This window comes from Rana temporaria, chromosome 4 (genome assembly GCF_905171775.1).
Source record: "Rana temporaria chromosome 4, aRanTem1.1, whole genome shotgun sequence".
Taxonomy (NCBI): Eukaryota; Metazoa; Chordata; class Amphibia; order Anura; family Ranidae; genus Rana; species Rana temporaria.
The window spans coordinates 115,712,166-115,732,658 of NC_053492.1; the positions used below are offsets into that span (position 1 = coordinate 115,712,166).

General features: G+C 45.4%; 1 protein-coding gene across 1 annotated transcript in view; it reads left to right on the top strand.

The window, feature by feature from the left end:
- LOC120936480 (dysbindin domain-containing protein 2-like) overlaps positions 1-15,231 on the top strand; it is a 29,610-nt gene extending 14,379 nt beyond the window's left edge. Inside the window, exons 3-4 of the mRNA XM_040348856.1 lie at positions 9,648-9,785; positions 14,378-15,231. Of these exons, the coding sequence (XP_040204790.1) occupies positions 9,648-9,785; positions 14,378-14,577 (338 nt within the window). The 3' untranslated portion in view covers positions 14,578-15,231. The remainder of the gene's footprint in view (positions 1-9,647; positions 9,786-14,377) is intronic.
- Positions 15,232-20,493: the final 5,262 nt, after the last annotated feature.

A 20,493-nucleotide genomic window follows, 5' to 3' on the forward strand; every position in this document is an offset into this window, starting at 1 on the left:
TGAAAAGTGTATTTGCCTTTCGTAAATAACCCCCTTATGGCTAATAGAGAGGAGTTCTAAATGTTTTTTTGTAATTTCTTTGCCCAGACATACATTTAAAGTCTAAGATTAAATTATTATTATTTTTTTTGTTAATCAGCGCCAAGGATGGTGCTTATGTTCAATACATAGGGGGTTATTTACGAAAGGCAAATCCACTACTAGTGCAAAGTTCACTTGAAATTGCAATGAAAGTGCACTTGGAAGTGCAGTCGCTGTAGATCTGAGGGGTAGATCTGAAATGTGGGGATGCTCTGCTGATTTTATTATCCAATCATGTGCAAGCTAGAATGCTGTTTTTTATTTTCCTTGCATGTCCCCCTCGGATCTACAGAGACTGCACTTCCAAGTGCACTTTCTGTGCAATTTCAAGTGCACTTTGAACTTGTAGTTTGCACTTGTAGTGCAAAGTGGATTTGCCTTTAGTAAATAACCCCCAAAGTGTCCCTTGTGCTGTTAGCTAGTCAGTTCGTTGAAATCTGAAGGCCTCTGCCATCCTACGTGGCCCCACAGCCATGCTCTCGGGCTTAATAACAGTGCTGAATGTGAACTATGAATGGTGGACGGGCAAAATGAACAAAAGGTTCACCTCACCATTCACAGAGCACTTTTCATTGATGGTAAAGCTGCTATTGGCACTCTTGGTGGGCAGGTCCAGAGCTGGTATTAACTCCCACAGCACCAGAAAATGATTATGGTTGTGGGGGAATACAAGAGAAAGGCAAGGGACTTTGAATTTCAACTAACAGCCGGCAGCGCAAGCGACACTTTAAAAAAAATAAAAAAAAATAATACATTTTTTTTTTTTTTACCTCACTTAGTCATTAAGGACTTATTCACGCTTGCATTTTCATGCAGAAAACCTCATGTATCTAACTATATGAGCATGCATTACAAATGGAATCTGCGTTCTTTCACATCATTATGCTGCAGTTTAATGTGAGAGAAAATATAGGCCCATTCACACCTACGCATGTGCGTGCCCACACAATATACAACACAATTGGAAGGGTGAGAATCCAGAAAACCTGTTAGTTGGCTGTTATTTCTCTATAGTGTGGGGAATCTAACAGGGAAAACCCCCAGAGTGGGATGGAGATGTACAAAAAGTCAGCGTGTGACTTACTCATCAGATTCCACATATAACCCAAATGTTACTTCTAAGTAGAATTGATCCTTGAAAAGTCTGACTTTCGATCCGATAGCTACAGGGAGTTTGGAGCCATTGCTGCTTCTCTGCGTAATCACGCTGCAAATGATTGTACAAATGTCTGAGCTCATGATACTGCGCACATACCGTATTCTGAATGCTGATAGGCTAAAGCCTCATACACACCATGAGAATATCTGGCGAATGATCGTTCCTTTTTTTTGCATGTTAGTCTCATACGGGAAACCAATAGGTTACTAAAGTTCCGACAATTCCCGGATGACAGAATACAACTTCAGAGTGATGTATTGTATTGTATTGTATTCTTTCATTTCCAAGCATGCGTGGTCTTGGTCTTCTGATATTTGTTGGGCAAACAGTTGAATATTCTTCTGAATAAATAAAAATCGTTCATTTTGTTATTGTGCAAGAAAACTTTTTTGTTTGTCCCTTCGGATAATTTTACATGAACTGTCCTGATCGGCTCTCAAAGGCTGTATACTAGCAATCAGATTATCGTACGATCGCTTTGAAAGCTGTATTTTTCATCCGATTTTCTCATTGTGTGTACTAGGCATTAAAGCGGAGCTCCGCTGTAAAAAAAAATATTAAAAGCCAGCAGCTACAAATACTGCAGCTGCTGACTTTTACTATATGGACACTTACCTGTCCTGGAGTAAAGCGACATCGGCAGCAGAAGATCGCTCGTCACTCGGCTGCCCCCACCGCCATCCTCGGTGAGGGAACCAGGAAGTGAAGCATTGCGGCTTCACTGCCCTGCGTTCCCTACAGCGCATGTGCGAGTCGCGCTGTGCCGTGCTCACTGGTCCCCGCTGTGTTCTGGGAGCCGTGTGTTTCCCAGAACACAATGGGGGGGGGGGGGTGACACACTACCCGCAGGTCCCCACAGAGTTGACTCCCGGAAGTGGGTGCAAATACCTGTCTAAGACAGGTATCTGCACCCCCCTCCCCCTTGAAAGGTGCAGAATGTGACACCGGAGGGGGGGAGGGTTCCGATGAGCGGAAGTTCCACTTTAGGGTGGAGCTCCGCTTTAACTAAAACACTATGGCCCAGATTCTCGTACATGGGCGTAAAACTGTGCGGGCGTAACGTATCTGGTTTACGTTACGCCGCCGCAAGTTTTACAGGCAAGTGCTTTATTCACAAAGAACTTGCCTGTAAAGTTGCGGCGGCGTAGCGTAAATAACCCGGCGCAAGCCCGCCTAATTCAAATGAGCAGGGTAGGGGGCGTGGAGCATTTAAATTAGGCGCGTTCCCGCGCCGAACATACTGCGCATGCGCCGTCCGGAAAATATCCCAGGGTGCATTGCTCCAAATGACGTCGAAAGGACATCATTGGTTTCGACGTGAACGTAAATGGCGTCCAGCCCCATTCACGGACGACTTACGCAAACAACGTAACTTTTTAAATTTCGACGAGGGAACGACGGCCATACTTAACATTGGTTGCCCCTCATATAGCAGGGGCAACTTTACGCGTCGCAAATCTAACGTAAACGTTGTAACTTCACTGCGTCGACCCCGCGTACGTTCGGGAATTTGCGTATTTTGCTAATTTGCATACTCGACGGTGAAAACGACGGAGGCGACACCTAGCGGCAAAAAAAAATTGCATTTAAGATCCGACAGCGTAAGAGCCTTACGCCTGTCGGATCTAATGGATATCTATGCGTAACTGATTCTAAGAATCAGTCGCATTGATACGACGGCCCAGGTTAGGACTTGCGTTGCGCCGTCGTAAGCTCTTTCAGAATCTGGGCCTTTTTACGTAAAGTAACATTAAACCTTTGTTTATTTTTTTTCATTAAAATAGCAAACCTGCTCTGTGCAGTGGTTTTGCACAGAGCAGCCCCGATCCTCCTTTTCTGGGGTCCCCCACGGCGCTCCAGGCCCCTACTCTTTGGCAAGTGCCCCCCATGGAAAGCCGCTTCAAAGGAGGCTTTCTCCCAAGTCGTCCTGTTAGTCTGGCAACTCGACCCCGCCACCCCCTTTCTCATCACAGCATTTGATTTATAGCAGCGGGAGCCAATGGTCCCCACTGCTACCAATCTGCCCAGTGAGGAAGGAGCCAGCGGCAAGAGCTGCTGCTCTCATGCACATTGCTGGGTCATATCGGGCTCCGGTAAGTATATGGGGGGGCTGCAGCACAATAGGTTTTTCACTTTAATGCATTGAACGCATTAAGGTAAACAACCTTTAGAACCACTTTAATAGAACCGATGCATATGTGAGTACTCTTTTTCAGCAGATATCAGACATCTTTTAAGTCTTTGAAACTGAAATGCATTAAATAGGCCATGCTCTTTACTTACAATTGAGCTGATAATGACCAGGGATTTTCATAGCAGGTACAGCGCTGTAAACTGAGTAAGTGTGGGGCTGGCTGCTGTTGTGTCATTCAGTAAGGTGGATTATGGGGTATGCAACACAGGACTCCTGCTGGCAGGAACACGCTGATCTTCTATAAAATCCAGGCGTAGGCAGCCAAGTAGGCCAAGTTTCTTAGATTGGTAGATGTGGCTTTCTTTGCTTTCACTTCTGTAAATCCTTTGTGGTCCCCAGTTTTGTTGGTGAGTCACATATGACTTACAGTCTGCGTGACGTTGTCTATGACAGCTTCTCAACCTGTCTAATGTATAGCAGAACATCTCATTGTGAAGTGGCCATCTCAACCCAGCGGTGCCATTCATCATTGCGTGTGGAAGGATTTACTTCAAGAATCAATTAGCTTTTGCCTCGCTTTATTGAGGATAGACATGTCAGTGGGATAAGTACCAAGTACCAACTCTTTCCGACATAAGACATAACTGGCATGCTATGTGAAGAAAACGTGTCACAATCAGGCTTTTCCAGGAATCTGAATATTCAGGGCAAGATTCTCAAACGAGATACGACGGCGTATCTCCAGATACGCCGTCGTATCTCTAAGTTGCGCGGTCGTATCTATGCGCCTGGTTCTTAGAATCAGTTACGCATTGATTTCCCGTAGATCCGACTGGCGTAACTGTGTTACACCGTCGTATCGTAACTGCATATTTACGCTGGCCGCTAGGTGGCGCTTCCATCGAATTCCGCGTCGAGTATGCAAATTAGCTAGATACGCAAATTCCCGAACGTACGCCCGGCCGACGCAGTACATTTACGCCGTTTACGTTAGGCTTTTCCCGGCGTATAGTTACCCCTGCTATATGGTGGCGTAAGTGCGGCGTACCAATGTTAAGTATGGCCGTCGTTCCCACGTCGAAATTTGAAAAAGTTACGTCGTTTGCGTAACTCGTCTGTTAATGGGGCTGGACGTCATTTACGTTCACGTCGAAACCAATGACGTCCTTGCGGCGTACTTTGGAGCAATGAACACTGCGAAATTCCACGGACGGTGCATGCGCCGTTCAGGAAAAACGTCAATCACGTCGGGTCACAGTACATTTACATAAAACACGCCCCCCTGATCCAAATTTGAATTAGGCGGGCTTACGCCGGCCGATTTACGCTACGCCGCCGCAACTTACGGAGCAAGTGCTTTGAGAATACAGCACTTGCCCGTCTAAGTTGCGGAGGCGTAACGTAAATCGGATACGTTACGCCACCGCAAAGATATGCGGTTCTATGTGAATCTAGCCCTCACTCTTTTTTTTATTTTTTATAATTACTCATTTTCTTTATTTTCCAAATTACATCACATACAATAAACAAATAACAATAACAAAACAAAACAAAACAAAAAAAAAAAAAAAAGGATATCTCCGTACATATTCAAATAAAAATACTTTCCTACATTACCTTATCCCCCCCATGGGCACCATGAGGCCTCCCCCTCCCTCTCCTCCAATCCCCCGTCCCACTCCCCACCTACAAGAGGCGGGAGGGACGCCAGGGAGAGAGAGAAAGAGGAGGAGGAGAAAGGAGAGACGAGACCCCCCCCCCTCCCACGTGACCCCCTAAACCCCATCACCTTATGACCTCCCTACGGCACAAAAAGGAGGAGCTCAATACCACCCTAATAATAAAAAAAAAAAAAAAAAGGCAAAAGGGATTTTGTGCAGGGCTTAATAGTCCTTAATTTCGTGACTTTAGTGAAAAAAAAAATAAGTTGTTTTCTTTATTTCGTGCCTCTTTAACTCCCCATCACCTTATCTCCCCCCCCCCCCCCTACCATGCGAAGGGGAGAAGTTTCATAACCACCTCAAAAAAAAGGAGTGGAAAAAAAATAAATACATAAATAAAAAAAAAAAAAAAAAAAAAAACCACAATATTGGGTGTGTTCTTCTCCTTTCCCTTATTAGTGATCTTTCTTTTGTGACTATAACCTTCCTTTAAAACCCCCGTTCCCATTCTTATGACTCCCAAATAAAATTCCTTAAGGGGAGCCTCTATACTTATCCTCCTATGTTGACTTAATTGATTAATTATTTCCTCCTCTTTAGTGATCCAAATTAGTGTTGTGAAAAAGAGGAGGGGGAAAAAAAAAGAAAAAAAAAAAAAAAGGTGAGAATTAGGAGGGGGGGGCGCGCCTCCCCCCTCTCACCTCCTCTCCCTCCGGTGCCCGCAGGGTAGGGAGACAACAAAAAAAGAAAAAAAAAAAAAAGGAAAAAAGATTATTCGCCGTCTCACCGCTAGCCCTCACTCTTTAATCATAGTAAAGTAGGTAGGCTTATTTATAATTAGTATAATGAGTCTGAACACTTCAGTCTAATGCCTAGTACACACGATCGTTTTTCCCGTCTGGAAAACTGCCGTGTTTTCCTTTGGCCGGGAAAACCGGCCGTGTGTATGCTCCTTAGCAGTTTTCCCGACAGGAAAACTGTGGGTTAAAAAATGAGAACATGTTCTCTTTTTCTCGCCGCGAATCTCGTCGTTTTTTTCCACGCAGTTTTCCTATGGGAAACACTGCGAGGGAGCATACACAAGGCTGGTTTTCCCGACCAAAGTTCTCCTGGCAGATTTCCTGTCGGGAAAACCGACCTTGTGTACAGGAGAAAAGGGACAAGCCGCTTCCCGAAAACCGATCGTGTGTACTAGGCATAAGTGTCAGTGATCACACTGTTTTCCAGAGTTTAGAGAAGCCTTTTTCAACCTTTTAGGAACCCTCGAAATAGTTTTCAGGTCTCAGAGAACTTCTGAGAAAATCATTCATTGGTGGTCAGTGGGAAGAATGCCCCATTTACAGCAATGATCAGAATGCCACCCATATTGACAGCTAAATAAGATCATTGGTGTCATTTAGCTGGCTTTGCCAAATGCCGTTACACAGGGAACTATGCAGGTATCATCAAATGGGTGGTCAATCAACCATCGTTTTAAGGGACCCCTTTCACACATAGTGTCATCAGTAAAACGCCGCTATTTTTACCATTGACGCTATGGGTGGATTTTGGCCGCTAGGATGCATTTAACCCCCGATAGCGGCCGAAAAAGGGTTAAAACCGCCCGCAGTGTGCTGCTGAAGCAGCGCATTGCGGGCGGTATAGCCGTGCTGTCCTATTGATTTCAATGGGCAGCAGCGGTGGAGGAGCTCCGCTCCTTCACCGCTCCAACTACTTTTTTTACCGTCCTGCTAGCGCAAAGCTCCAGTGTGAAAGCCCTCGGGCTTTCGCACTGAATACAATGGAGCAGCTTTTTAAGAGTGGATTGCAGGCGCTATTTTTAACGCTAAAACGCCTGAAATACGCCTTCAATGTAAATGGGGGTCTTAAGGTCTCTGAAGGAACCCTGGTTGAGAATGGCTGGTTTAGAGGATTACAACACCAACCACCTCAAACCACATCTAACCTTATCACTTTGGTTGGATTCAGTGAGGTTGAATCATATATATATATATATATGTCTTCCCATCCCCCTAATGCCGCGTACACACGAACGGAATTTCCGACAACAAATGTTTGGTGGGAGAAATTCCGACCGTGTGTAGGCTCCATCGGACATGTGCTATCGGAATTTCTGATAACAAAAATTTGAGAGCTGGTTCTCAAATTTTCCGACAAGAAAATCTGTTCTCATAAATTTCGATCATGTGTGGACAATTCCGACGCACACAATTCCACGCATGTTCTGAATCAAGTACGAGACGGAAGCGATTAGTCTGGTAAAACTAGAGTTTATAATGTAGGTAGCACACTCATCACGCTGTAACGGACTGAAAAGCACGAGGCTGAAAAGCGCGAATCGTCTCTCACCAAACTTTTCCCAACACGACTGGTATTGAACTTCCCTTTTCTAGTGCCGTCGTACGTCACCACGTTCTTGATGTTCGGAATTTCCGACAACATTTGTGTAACCGTGTGTATGCAAGACAAGTTTGAGCCAACATCTGTCGGAAAAAAAGTACTATTTTTGGTGCAGATGACCACTACTGCCCCAGGGAAATGTGGAAATATTTTAACAAAGGATTACGTGTAAGCAATTTTTTTTAAGGAGTGCTTTCGCATACATTTTCTCTCATAGTTTCCGTGTTCCAAAATATTACACATATTATATGTGGGAGCCCATGGCAGCCCTCATTTGGAGGACAGCGTTGATCTCCAGAGCAGGGGTGGACTGACAACTCATGGGGCCCCCGGGCAATAGGAGATTATGGGGACCCCAGGCAATAGGAGATTATGGGGCCCCCGGGCAATAGGAGATTATGGGCCCTCCCCCCCCGGGCAATAGGAGATTATGAGGCCCCCGGGCAATAGGAGATTATGGGGCCCCCCGGGCAATAGGAGATTATGGGCCCTCCCCCCCCGGGCAATAGGAGATTATGAGGCCCCCGGGCAATAGGAGATTATGGGGCCCCCGGGCAATAGGAGATTATGGGGCCACACAGTACACACACACACACATACGTACACAGTATATACACACACACACACAATATACACACACACACAATATACACACACACAATATACACACACACAGTATACACACATACAGTATACATACACACAGAATACACTTACACACACTGAAAAGATATTGGAGAGGCGGGGGAACTATAATCTTGGGATTTAAAAAAAAAAAACACAGATTTTTACATACTGTCCCAGGTTTTCCTGAGGCTGGCAACCCTGATGGGGCCCCCCTAGTGGCATGGGGCCCCCGGGCAGTGCCCGAATGGCCAGTCGTCTCAGTGGTAGAATAGTAACACAGTTCCATGTGCTAAGAGCTCAGTGGTAACCCATAACAACCAATCCAATCCGATTTCAGATAATTTTTTGGGTTACAGTACTCATCAATGCACTTTATAATTTTGAACTCATTATTTTGTGGGGGTTTTTTTGTACAACTAAAAATGCAAATCGTTATGGTGCAGGTTTCAATGAGCTGCTAAAAGCAGATAACAAGAAATCAAGTTAAAACAAAAAACACAGCTCACTTTAGGGTTACTGTACTCTAATCTTTGCCTTCCTAAAAGCTCAGTCCACCCGACATTTCAGTTTGTGTTATATGTGGAGCATTAAACCGTCTATTGCATGGGAACCGGTGTATCAGAGCTACTACTTCCTATGTAATGCCTGGACAGCCTCAAGAGCACAGCACTCAGCCTGGGAAGTCTCTTTAAACCTCCATGTGCAATCCGTGCAAAAAAAATAGGAAAGAAGGCTGGTGGAAGTCGGCTAAAACATTGTTTTATTAACTACTTGCTGACCGCCCTATAGCAGTTTTACTGCTACAGGGCTGTAGCTGTGAGCCGGATCACATCCATATACATATACATGATCCAGCTCTTCTGGGTAGCGGGCAAGAATGTGCGCCAGCCGCGGCTCGCTCACGTTGTGATTATACACAGCGGGAGCCCATCATCAGGGACTGTGGACTTGATGCCCGCCAGCATCTGCCAATCATCCTGCAGAGACACAGCACAGCAGTCTGTCTATGTAAACAAGGCAGATCGCCGTTCTGACAGGTGGGAAAGCATGGATCCTGTGTCTCTGCAAACCCCCAATGCACTGAAGGGTTATGGAAGTGGGGTGGATGTAAGGGTATAAAATTAGGAAGGTCTAACTGAATGGAGGACATGGGAGCACAAGGGACACATGTCCCTGAGTATTGTCCCTTGTGCTGATTTTTCTATGTTTGTTTTAGGTACACTTTAGACTGAACTGCCTGAGCAGAATCACAAATTCTTAAATATCCTAAACTGCTTTCTGGCACAATTTTTATTTTATTTTTTTTCTATTTGAAATATAAAACACAGTTTCAGAATACTCCTCAATAATAAATAACACCAGTGGCGGCAGCTTTTAGCAACCAAAAAAGGGAAGAGGATGTTGGGGGCCCAGCCTGTTCTCAGAACCAGCAGCCTGAAATCACCACAAGTAGGCTGGTTAGGAATGTAAAATGAGTCAGAAAGCCAAAGAAATCATCCTGTTCAGATATTAGTAAAGATGGTGTGACTTGAGTAGGTGCCGGAAAACATTGCACATATTTCATCAGTGTATTTCTGTTTTGCAGCCCCCCTGGATAGCGTGTCATCAATGGAGGTGAATATCGATTCTATGGAGCTGTCAGAACCACTGGACATTACTGAGCTGGAACCCAGCGATGCTTTTCAGCAGTGTGAGGATCCACTAAGCCCTCTGGTCACTCCTGGTTAGTAGAGATTGGAATGTTAGAGGAGATGGAAAACATCACTGTCTTATAAATAATAATAATAAAAGGCCCGTGGGGGGGGGGGGGGGGCAATTCTTGATTCTTAGAGCTGACGTTTAGGTATGAATTTTACTGCATAGTTACTTATAGAATTATGTAAATATATGCTGGACCCAGAAGATTGTGGCTATGTTTGTAGTAACAGTGACTACTACAGTGATTTGCAGCTTCCACAACAATCACTCAGGTATGACATATGCATACTTACATTGGTCCATTATAATGCAATAAATGAATATCTAAACTGCAGATTTAAAGCAGAACTTGAGTCTAAGAAGATCTGCGTTTAACCACTTGCCGACCTCCGCACGACGTCGACAGAATGGCACGGGCAGACAGATTGGCGTACAGGTGCGTCCCTTTAAATCTGCCGCCCAGCGGGCGTGCGCCCGCCGCGTGCCTCCCGAGTGCGGCCGCGGGAGTCCCGCGATTGCGGTCGGCAAGGGCAGAACAGGGGAATGCCTTTGTAAACAAGGCATTCCCCTATTCTGCCTAGTGACACTGTCACTGATGACCGTTCCCCGTGATCGGGAACGGTCATCAGTGACGTGTCATGTGTAGCCACGCCCCCTAACAGTAAGAATCACTTCCTAGGGAACACTTAACCCCTGCAGCGCCACCTAGCAGTTAACCCATTCACTGCCGGTGGCATTTTTACAGTAATCAGTGCATTTTTATAGCACTGGTCGCTGTAAAAATGACAATGGTCCCAAAATGGTGTCAAAAGTGTTCGATGTGTCCGCCATAATGTTGCAGTCCCGATAAAAATACCATAAAACAGTCCCCTATTTTGTAGACGCTTTAACCACTTAAGCCCCGGACCATATTGCTGCCTAAAGACCCAAGGTGTTTTTACAGTTTGGGACTGCGTCGCTTTAACAGACAATTGCGCGGTTGTGCGATGTGGCTCCCAAACAAAATTGGCGTCCCTTTTTCCCCACAAATAGAGCTTTCTTTTGGTGGTATTTGATCACCTCTGCGGTTTTTATTCTTTGCGCTATAAACAAAAATAGAGCGACAATTTTGAAAAAAATGCTATATTTTTTACTTTTTGCTATAATAAATATCCCCCAAAAACATATATAACCATTTTTTTTCCCCTCAGTTTAGGGCGATACGTATTCTTCTACCTATTTTTGGTAAAAAAAATCGCAATAAGCGTTTATCGATTGGTTTGCGCAAAATTTATAGCGTTTACAAAATAGGGGATAGTTTTATTGCATTTTTATTAATTCTTTTTTTTTTAATACTAATGGCGGCGATCAGCGATTTTTTTTCGTGACTGCGACATTATGGCGGACACTTCGGACAATTTTGACACATTTTTGGGATTTTTGTAATTTTCACAGCAAAAAATGCATTTAAATTGCATTCTTTATTGTGAAAATGACAGTTGCAGTTTGGGAGTTAACCACAGGTGGCGCTGGAGGATTTGGTGTACACTGTGTGTGTGTTTACAACTGTAGGGGGGTGTGGCTGTAGGAATGACGTCATCGATCGAGTATCCCTATACAAGGGATCACTCGATCGATGCAGCACCATAGTGAAGCACGGGGAAGCCGTGTTTACACAAGGCTCTCCCCGTTCTTCAGCTCCGGGGAGCGATCGTGACAGAGCGGCTATAAACAAATAGCCGCGCCGTCGTCCCGGATCGCTCCCCGAGGGGACCCCCGACCCACGTCTAGGCAGGGACGTACATGTACGCCAATGTGCCTGTACGTGCCATTCTGCCGACGTATATGTACATGCGGCGGTCGGGAAGGGGTTAACTTTTGCGCAAACCAATCAATAAACGCTTATTGCGATTTTTTTACCAAAAATATGTAGAAGAATACGTATCGGCCTAAACTGTGGAAAAAAATGTTTTTTATATATTTTTGGGGGATATTTATTATAGCGAAAAGTAAAAAATATTGCATTTTTTTCAAAATTGACACTTTTTTTTTGTTTATAGCGCAAAAAAATAAAAGTCGCAGAGGTGATCAAATACCACCAAAAAAAATCTCTATTTGTGGGAAAAAAAGGACGCCAATTTTGTTTGGGAGCCACGTCGCACGACCGCGCAATTGTCAGTTAAACTGACGCAGTGGCGAATCGCAATAAGTCGCCTGGTCTTTGACAACCAAAATGGTCCGGGGCTGAAGCGGTTAAACTTGGCCCTCCTCTCCCTTGCAGAAAAATGAAACAAATCATAGAGAAACTCCTGTGGATGTAATAGTTACTTTCCCCAGTCATCTCTCTTGCGTCCCTGGAGAAGGTGGCGTAGTCCAAATCTCCCGATAAAACAATCCTGCACTGTGCTGCATCTTCTCGTGATGTTTGGCATGCTCAGCATTCCCCAGAAACACTTCAGCAGGATTATGATGTCACCCCTGCACCATGTTTTTGTATGTTTTTTTAGTGCTTTGGCAAGATAGAAGGATCACATAAAAAAATTAGACCTTGTATGGAGCACAAAGTCCACTTTAAAGCTGAAGGGATGGTACTTGGCATGAATGAAGAGTGTCCCGTGTGCTTATGGATGCTGTGTTCAGATGAAATCCTCTGTGCCCTGATCCCCCCCCCCCCCCTTAGCAGTGATCTTGCAGGCTGTGGGGGTTTATATGAGTGGCTTCAGCTTTGACTGGCAATCATCAACTGCCAACTATGCTCGCCCTTTACGCCCCTATTCTCCATTCACTGAAACCTTACTATTGTTTCACACAATTAAAAACGCTCTATGAATGGAGGCCAGGTGGATGCAATTATGGGATTCTTTTCATTCCGGCCACCCTCATCAACCAGAATTGAGGTGCAGGGTCTATGGACCAGATAAAGCAACCTTGTGAGGAAGTCACTGCTGTACATGAGAGCACATGGTGTTTGTAGGTTCCTGGGGTGCTTTGTGACCCATGTACAAAAAACTTGGAGTGCCGCTCAGAGCACTACTCCATGCAGTAAAAATCACAGATCTGGTGCCGACATTGAAACTAGCTGAAGCATGAAAGACAGAAGGTAGAAATGCTGTACATCGGAATCCAGCCACTATATAGAGCTGAAGAAAAGGAAATTTACCCCTAGGGGCTTTGTGTTGCAGCACGATATAAATAATGTACAAGTAGGTAAAAAAAGTATAAATTTATTGATAGGGTATCAAATAAGAGCCTATATAGAGCTGAAGATACGACATCAACCCAAACTCCTCCTCTGACATGATTTGCCCCACCTACGGGGGTTATTCATAGGTATTAAGCTCCATAGACAGGGCGAAACATGTCAGAGGAGCATAAACAGGAGGAGTTCAGGCTGAAGCCATATCTTTAACTTTATATATTGGCTCGGTTCCGGTGTGCAGCGTTTCTACCATCTGTCTTTCATCTGTTCCTGAGATGCTTTGCTAGAAGTCCAAATACAGGAACCAGGAGCTGGAACCTATACCGTGTGTTACATTTGTACATTATGGCAGTAGAATTGATTAAGTAAAAACAATCCCTGTGGTGGAGTCCTTTCACAGCCCACATGGCCCCTGATCAGAGGCGGCTCTTTAATTAGTCAAATTAAGCAGTCGCCTAAGGCCTCACACTCGCAGGGGCCTCGTGGCCGCCTAACTTACCCAATGCATTACCCCAGTTTTGAGGGACAGGGGACCTTAAAGCGGAGGTTCACCCTAAAACAATTATATACCGTTACCACCAGCATACTGCTGACATCTACAGTATGCTGGTATTTTTTTTTTTTCGCGCTGCATACCTTCTTCTAGTTCCTTTCACCCGGCTTCCGGGTTCTCACTGTCCCGGGGAGTAGGCGTTTCTATTAAGATGCGTAGATGATTGACGTGAGGGTAAGGCGCGTCACGTGTTCCGATAATAGACGATCTGCTCAGTCAGCTCTACACGGCAGGCGCCGTATAGCGCCGAGTCCTAGTTCGTCTATTTTCAGAACGCGTGACGTACCTTACCCTCACGTCAATCATCTACCCCTCTTCATAGGAACGCCTACTCTTTGTGACATCAATGACCCAGCATGCCCTCAGTCAATGACATCACAAGGGGGGCGGTTCACCCGGTGACATCACCGGGTGGCCCCTGCCCCTTAGTTATTAAAGAGCAGGATCTGGGGGCCACCTTGTTAAAGGGGGCTTCCAGATTCCGATAAGCCCCCTGCCCTCAGACCCCCACAACCACCGGCCAGGTTTGTGGGGAAGAGGCTCTTGTCCTTGAATTGTTTTTCCCATCATGGGTGTGAGTGGGGCCCCATGTCAAGTTTTGCCTAAGGCCTCACAAGGCCCCTGATAGTTTCCAAGTTAAAATGTGTGCTAAAGGAGGATAAACAGGGAGGTTTATTATGTGTAATTTAGCAGTTCTGCTTGCACAGGAGGCATGGAGAGTGTAGAATGTAGACCTCGGTGGCCTATCTGTCCTCATACACAACTGACGAGAAGAATCTCCAAACCTAATACTTTTAGTGTACAATGCAAAGTTTACTTTCAGATACAGTAGGCAGGACATGTCTAGGTACACCCACACATCCTCATATTTCTATATTTCTTTCAGCTGACCTCCAGGGAATCGACTACTTCAGGCTTCGCTTCCCCTTTCCCACGGCGCCTGGCCAGGAGCATCCAGCACATGATGGTGACACAACAACACGCAGACAGGAGGAAGCTGCAGATGCCCAGGCCAAAGAACACAGCTCTACTACAGATTCTGCACATCATGGTCCCAACAAGACCTCCTTGTCTGAAACACAATGACCTGCCAGTTTCCTCTGAATGGACTATGGTACTAGCCAGTGTCTTGTGGGACTCCATTCACTGGTCCCTTTACTATACAAAATACGGCTCATGTGGACATACTAAGCTGTCGGGGGTATCAGATTTGTAATTCAGTTTACATTGCACCATTATTGTCAGTTGAATGGAGTCTGCCACACAACTGGGCATTCAGCAGAAAATGCTTTTTATGAATGGGGAGAATTTTAATGCATTCCAGTGTTTTTACAAAGCACATTTGTGGGTTAAAGCTTTGTATGATGATTAAGGTCAGTCTGCCCTTTTCAGAGGCCTCTGTACTATTAATAATCATTTTCTAGGAAGAGCATGTTGGTTGGAACAAAAGTGTAACTTCCTTCTATTTCCGTCTGCACCACATGAAATCAGACAAGGGGGAAATGTGATGATAATCCCATAGCAATTACATCATGGAAAAAAATGTATCTGTGGCTCCCTCTAGTGGATTGCTGGTGGAATTTAGTAATGTAGCACACAGTGAAGCTGTATAGACCGTTCAATAGGATTTTTTGCTTTGACAGTTCTAGTGTATATGATTCATTGTGATAGTCTGAATAAATGAATGACTGTTTGGAAAAATACAGTGCGGGTGAGTCAATAAAGCGATTGCGACGCTTTTCTGGTGGTATAGTCCTTGTTAAAATGTCCTGCTCCTAATTCATGAAGTTCAGATTCAAGTAGTTCTTATTTTTGCCATATTTAAAAATCGAATGGAAGCTATGGACCCCCTCCCCAGAAATATAAACATTAACACAAGTTTACATATACTGTATGTACTTTTATTGCCTCATACATATACATGAAGTTTAAATAAAATAAATAATCTTAAAGACTACATTCATCTTTTTTTATATATATATATATATATATATATATATATATATATATATATATATATATATATAATAAATGCACATCTTTTTTTTTTGCTGGTAAAAACGTGCATTTTTACTTTTTTTTTTTCTCTGTAGCCTGTAAGGCAATGGACTCATGACCAACAGATCACGGGTGCAATGCCAGGATCCTGCAGACAATTAGCACAGCTGTCTGCCCGTACCTCATACAGGCAGACAGTTACTAAATGGCAGGAAGAATCAATGAACTATGAGGATGCTCACCAGCGCCCTCGTAGTTCGTTGAGAACTAGCTGATGGTACTTGTAGTTCATTCGTTCACAGAACTCTGTGAATGAATGACACCCCCCGCCCCCCCCCCCCCCCCCACGGGCAGTCTGCCACTTACTCGCGGGGCTGTGGTGTCCTCTCCTCATCTCCTGGAGTGCGGGCAGCGGCTCCGGTGTCCACTAATCCAGCGGCTTCCTCCGCCGTGTGTGTCTTCTTCCGCCAAAGCGCTAGGCATCCAATAGGATCGCCTGACGTGCCACCGACATGGGGATCAGGGGGCCGGACGCATGGATAGGGGAGGTAGCGCCCATGTGCCCTCTATGGACGGGCCACCACTGGTCTGCACATTTCATATAAACTTCTATAACAATAAAGAAAAAAAAAAGGACTCTGTGTTATGTGATAAAATGTGCATCACATCACCCCCTGCCACGCGGCTCTGCAGTCCATACACTGTGTGGGCAGCAGCGTTTGGAGCTGCAGGGCAGTGTGAACAGGCCCTTAAACTATCATCTGACTAAAGCAGCCACTTGAATGATGTGTATTATTTAGTAACACAGTTCAATGCCAGCAGGAGTTGACTAATCAGGATGGAAATCAGCAGGAGTGAAGAGCCGGAATTGAACTTCCTCTACATGTGCCAGATATTACCAAGGGAATAGTTTGCTGGATATTTTTACATCTACAGTTGGATGTTTTTCATAAAGTTAAGGCAGTGTTGTCTTGGAAAGTATTGCTCACTGCTGAAGCGACTCCCGAGTTCCTTTATTTTCAACTCAGAACAATACCATTCACTTTGGATGTTAGTTTCCCATACATTTCTTAAAGAAAAAGTCTCAGTAAGAGCCCATTCACACTGGGGCGGCACGACTTCCGGGGCGACTCGGCAAGGCAACCATGAAGACGACTTCAGGGGCGACTTGGCAAGGCAACCATTAAGACGACTTCAGGGGCGACTCGGCAAGGCATTCTGAAGACGACTTGCAAAATTACTTCTGTATAGAAGTCAATGCAAGTCGCCCCCAAAGTCGTACAAGAACCTTTTTGTAAGTCGGAGAGACTTGCGTCGCTCCTATTAGAACGGTTCTATTGAATAGAATGGGACGCGACTTGTCAGGCGGCTGAGTCGCATGCACCGAAATGCATCATGACCCCCTCTTCTCTGTCCAGTGCCCCCATGGGAAGCCACTTCCTATGGGGGAACTTGTGCGTTCTCACTCCCAAGCCCCACTGCTGTGTCTATTGACACAGGCAGTGGGATTCGGCCCTGCCCCTGGCTTTGATTGACAGCAGTGGGAGCCCCAGCAAAGCCAGGAGGGGAGAGAAGAGACATGCACAGCGCTGGATCAAATGAGATAAGGTAACTAAAAAGAGGGAGGGGGGTGCCTAAACATTTTTTTACCTTAATGCAAGGATTGCATTAAGGTTAAAAATGTTTAGGCTTCAGGACTTTGCATTAATGCATTAAGGTAAAATAAATGTATCTGTGCAGCTTCCTCCCCGATCCTTAAGCCTCATACACACGATCGGACTTCCATCAGACAAATCCGTGGATTTTTGTCCGAAGGGCGTTGTCCGTGAACTTGTTCTGCATACAGACGGCAGAACATTTTCAACCAACATTCACAAAACTATGTGGTTTGTCTGCTCTTTAGCGCCACCTTTTGGGCAACTTCTGTTAATGTTGTCTGACGGTTAGCATTGGTTCGGAGCATGCGTGTTCGTACTTTGGATTTTAGTCTGACGGACTTGTGTACAAAAGATCAGATAATCCGATGGAACAGATTTATTGTCAGACAGTTGGTGAGCATGAATAGCCAACACTTGTTGTCGGAAATTCCGACAATTGTCCGATGGAGCATACAGACGGTCGGATTATCCGACAAAACATGTCCATCCGACAAAACGTGTCCATCGGACAATTGTTGTCGGAATATCCGATTGTGTGTACGGGGCTTTAGACTTACCTGAACCCAATCTCGATCCAGCGCTGTGGAGGAGAACAGTGGCTCTCTCAGCTCTCTTACACAGCACTGGACAGAGAGGCAGCAGTGGAGCAATGTGAGCAAGTGAGTAAAGAGCAGAGGGCGGGGCAAAGCTGCGGTCTGTGTGTCAATGGGCACACAGACCGCAGCTTGGAATCAAGCCTGCACGAGTGCCCCCATAGCAAGCTGTTTGCTATGGGGGCACTTGGCATGACAGAGGAATGGAGATCGCCGGTAGTGGACCCAAGAAGAGGAGCGGGGCAGCTCTGTGCAAAACCACTGCACAGGGCAGGTAAGTATGTTTATTTTTTACCACATCTAAGCACTGTAAGCTTCAATTTATTAAATTTGTGTTCTTGGGTTCAGTTTTCGTTTAGCTTTAAACAAAATAAGTTAGGAGTGTTTCTATTATATGGGATTCTTATATGTGTCACACCTGTTTGTATTAAATACAGCTGGAATCTGAAGAACTGCCATAAGTAAATCTAAGGATTACTTACCCCTGCTTTTCATACAATGAATCTCTATGGCCCCGTACACACGTTTCTCGGCAGAATTCAGCCAGAAACTCGGTCGGAGCTGGATTCTGGCGAGAAACTCGGTCGTGTGTACACTTTTCAGCGAGGAACCCGTCGAGCCGAAAAGAGAACATGTTCTCTATTTCCTCGTTGTTCAATGAGGAAAGTCGGCCCGCCGAGCTCCTCGGCGGCTTCCACACTGAACTCGACGAGGAACTCGATGTGTTTGTCTCGTCGAGTTCCTCGGCCGTGTGTACGATGCCTAAGGCTCAAAGATCGGGACTCAGTTCCAGCTTCTCAAGAGCAGGAAACCTAACGGTTTATCACTATATAATAAAAAATTATTAGATATGCCCATCTCTGTGTATGGGCATGCAATGGGTCAGCGTAAGGCACTCAATGCAACATCACACCTTTACTTATCACCGTCTTAACCAATATCCCTGAAATTTACATAGAAAAGGTCTAGTAGAGGGAACTCCTGCTTATTACATATTTATCCCCATGACCCAATTCAGTTAACAACTGGTGGCAGATTGATGCCACAAACCAGAAAAAAAAAAAAATTCTGCATGGAATTTATTACTTACAAAATGCAATGTGGCAGATCTCTACTTTATAACTAATTCAGTCCACCAGAACTATTTTCTCCTCAGCAGACAATGGGCCTAATTTACTATGCTCTGTGCGCTGCGCTGGTTCATGCGTTAATTAGTACTCCGGGTGGAGGCTTAATTGGGCGCATGAACCAGCGTAGCAGCCGGCGAATTGAAAGTAATATGTTAAGCCGCGCCGAACTCCCTATAGAAGTCTATGGGAGAAATCAAAAGTGTTCATTTTAAAGGCTAATCTGCTAGTTTTGTCCTAAAAAGTGTTTGGGGACCTCAGTCCTGTCCCAGGGAACATGTATCAATGCTTTTTTTATTTTTTAAAACGGCCGTTTTTTCGGGAGCAGTGAAATTAATAATTCTTAAAGTGAAACAATAAATGTGAAATATTCCTTTAAATTTCGTACCTAGGGGGGGTGTAATGTCAGCATGTGAAATAGCGCATTTTTCCCGCACTTAGAACTCCCCCTGCACAAAACGACATTCAGAAGGAAAAAAGTCATTTAAAAATTCACACGCGGCTATAATGAATTGTCGGCTCTGACAATTCTAAAGGGATTCATTCATAAAACAAACAAAAAAATGTGTAGGGGTTCCCCCAAATTAAATTACCAGGCCCTTCAGGTCTGGAATGGATATTAAGGGGAACCCCGCCGTAAAAAAAAAAAAAAAAAAAAAGACGTGCGGTTCCCGGCAAATATCCATTCCAGGCCCTTCAGGTCTGGTGTGGATTTTAAGGGGAACTCCACCCCAAATTGAAAAAAAAAATGGCGTGGAGTCCCCCTAAAAATCCACACCAGACCCTTATCCGAGCACGTTGACCTGGCCGGCCGCAGAAAAGAGGGGGGGACAGAGTGCGGCCCCCCCTCTCTCCTGAACCGCACCAGGCCACATGCCCTCAACATGGGGAGGATGTCCCCATGTTGATGGGGACAAGGGTCTCATCCCCACAACCCTTGCCCGGTGGTTGTGGGGGTATGCGGGCGGGAGGTTTATCAGAATCTGGAAGACCCCTTTAACAAAGGGGACCCCCAGATCCTGACCCCCCCCCTGTGTGAAATGGTAACGGGGTACATTGTACCTCTACCATTTCACCCCAAAAAAAATGTCAAAGTGTTAAAAATGACAGTAGCCGGTTTTTGACAAATCTTTTAATAAAATCTTCTTTTCTTCTTTCCTTCGGGTTTCTTCCGCTGCTTCTTTCTTCTCGTCCACATCTTGCCCGACGTCTTCTTCTATCTTCTCCGTCCGTCCTTCAGCCTTCTGGTCCCGCATCTTGTGTCTTCTGCGGTCTTCTTCTCGGTCCGCCAGCCTTCTCGTCCGCATCTTGTGTCTTCTCCGGACCCAGCGTTTGAATTTGAATTGGCCGTCGTCTTCCCGCTCCTGGGACCCGCCCCCCTCTGACGCCACAAGTAAACTCCTTAGAAGGTCATGTGCGTCAGAGGGGGGCGGGGTCACATGAGTGTGACACGGCGGGAACTTCTTCTCCGGGCGGCGCGATTGAAATTGAATTCCCCCGCCGTTTTCCCGCTCTGTGACCCCGCCCCCCTCTGACGCCACAAGTAAACTCCTTAGAAGGTCATGTGCGTCAGAGGGGGGCGGGGTCACAGAGCGTCACACAGCGGGGGAATTCAATTTCAATCGC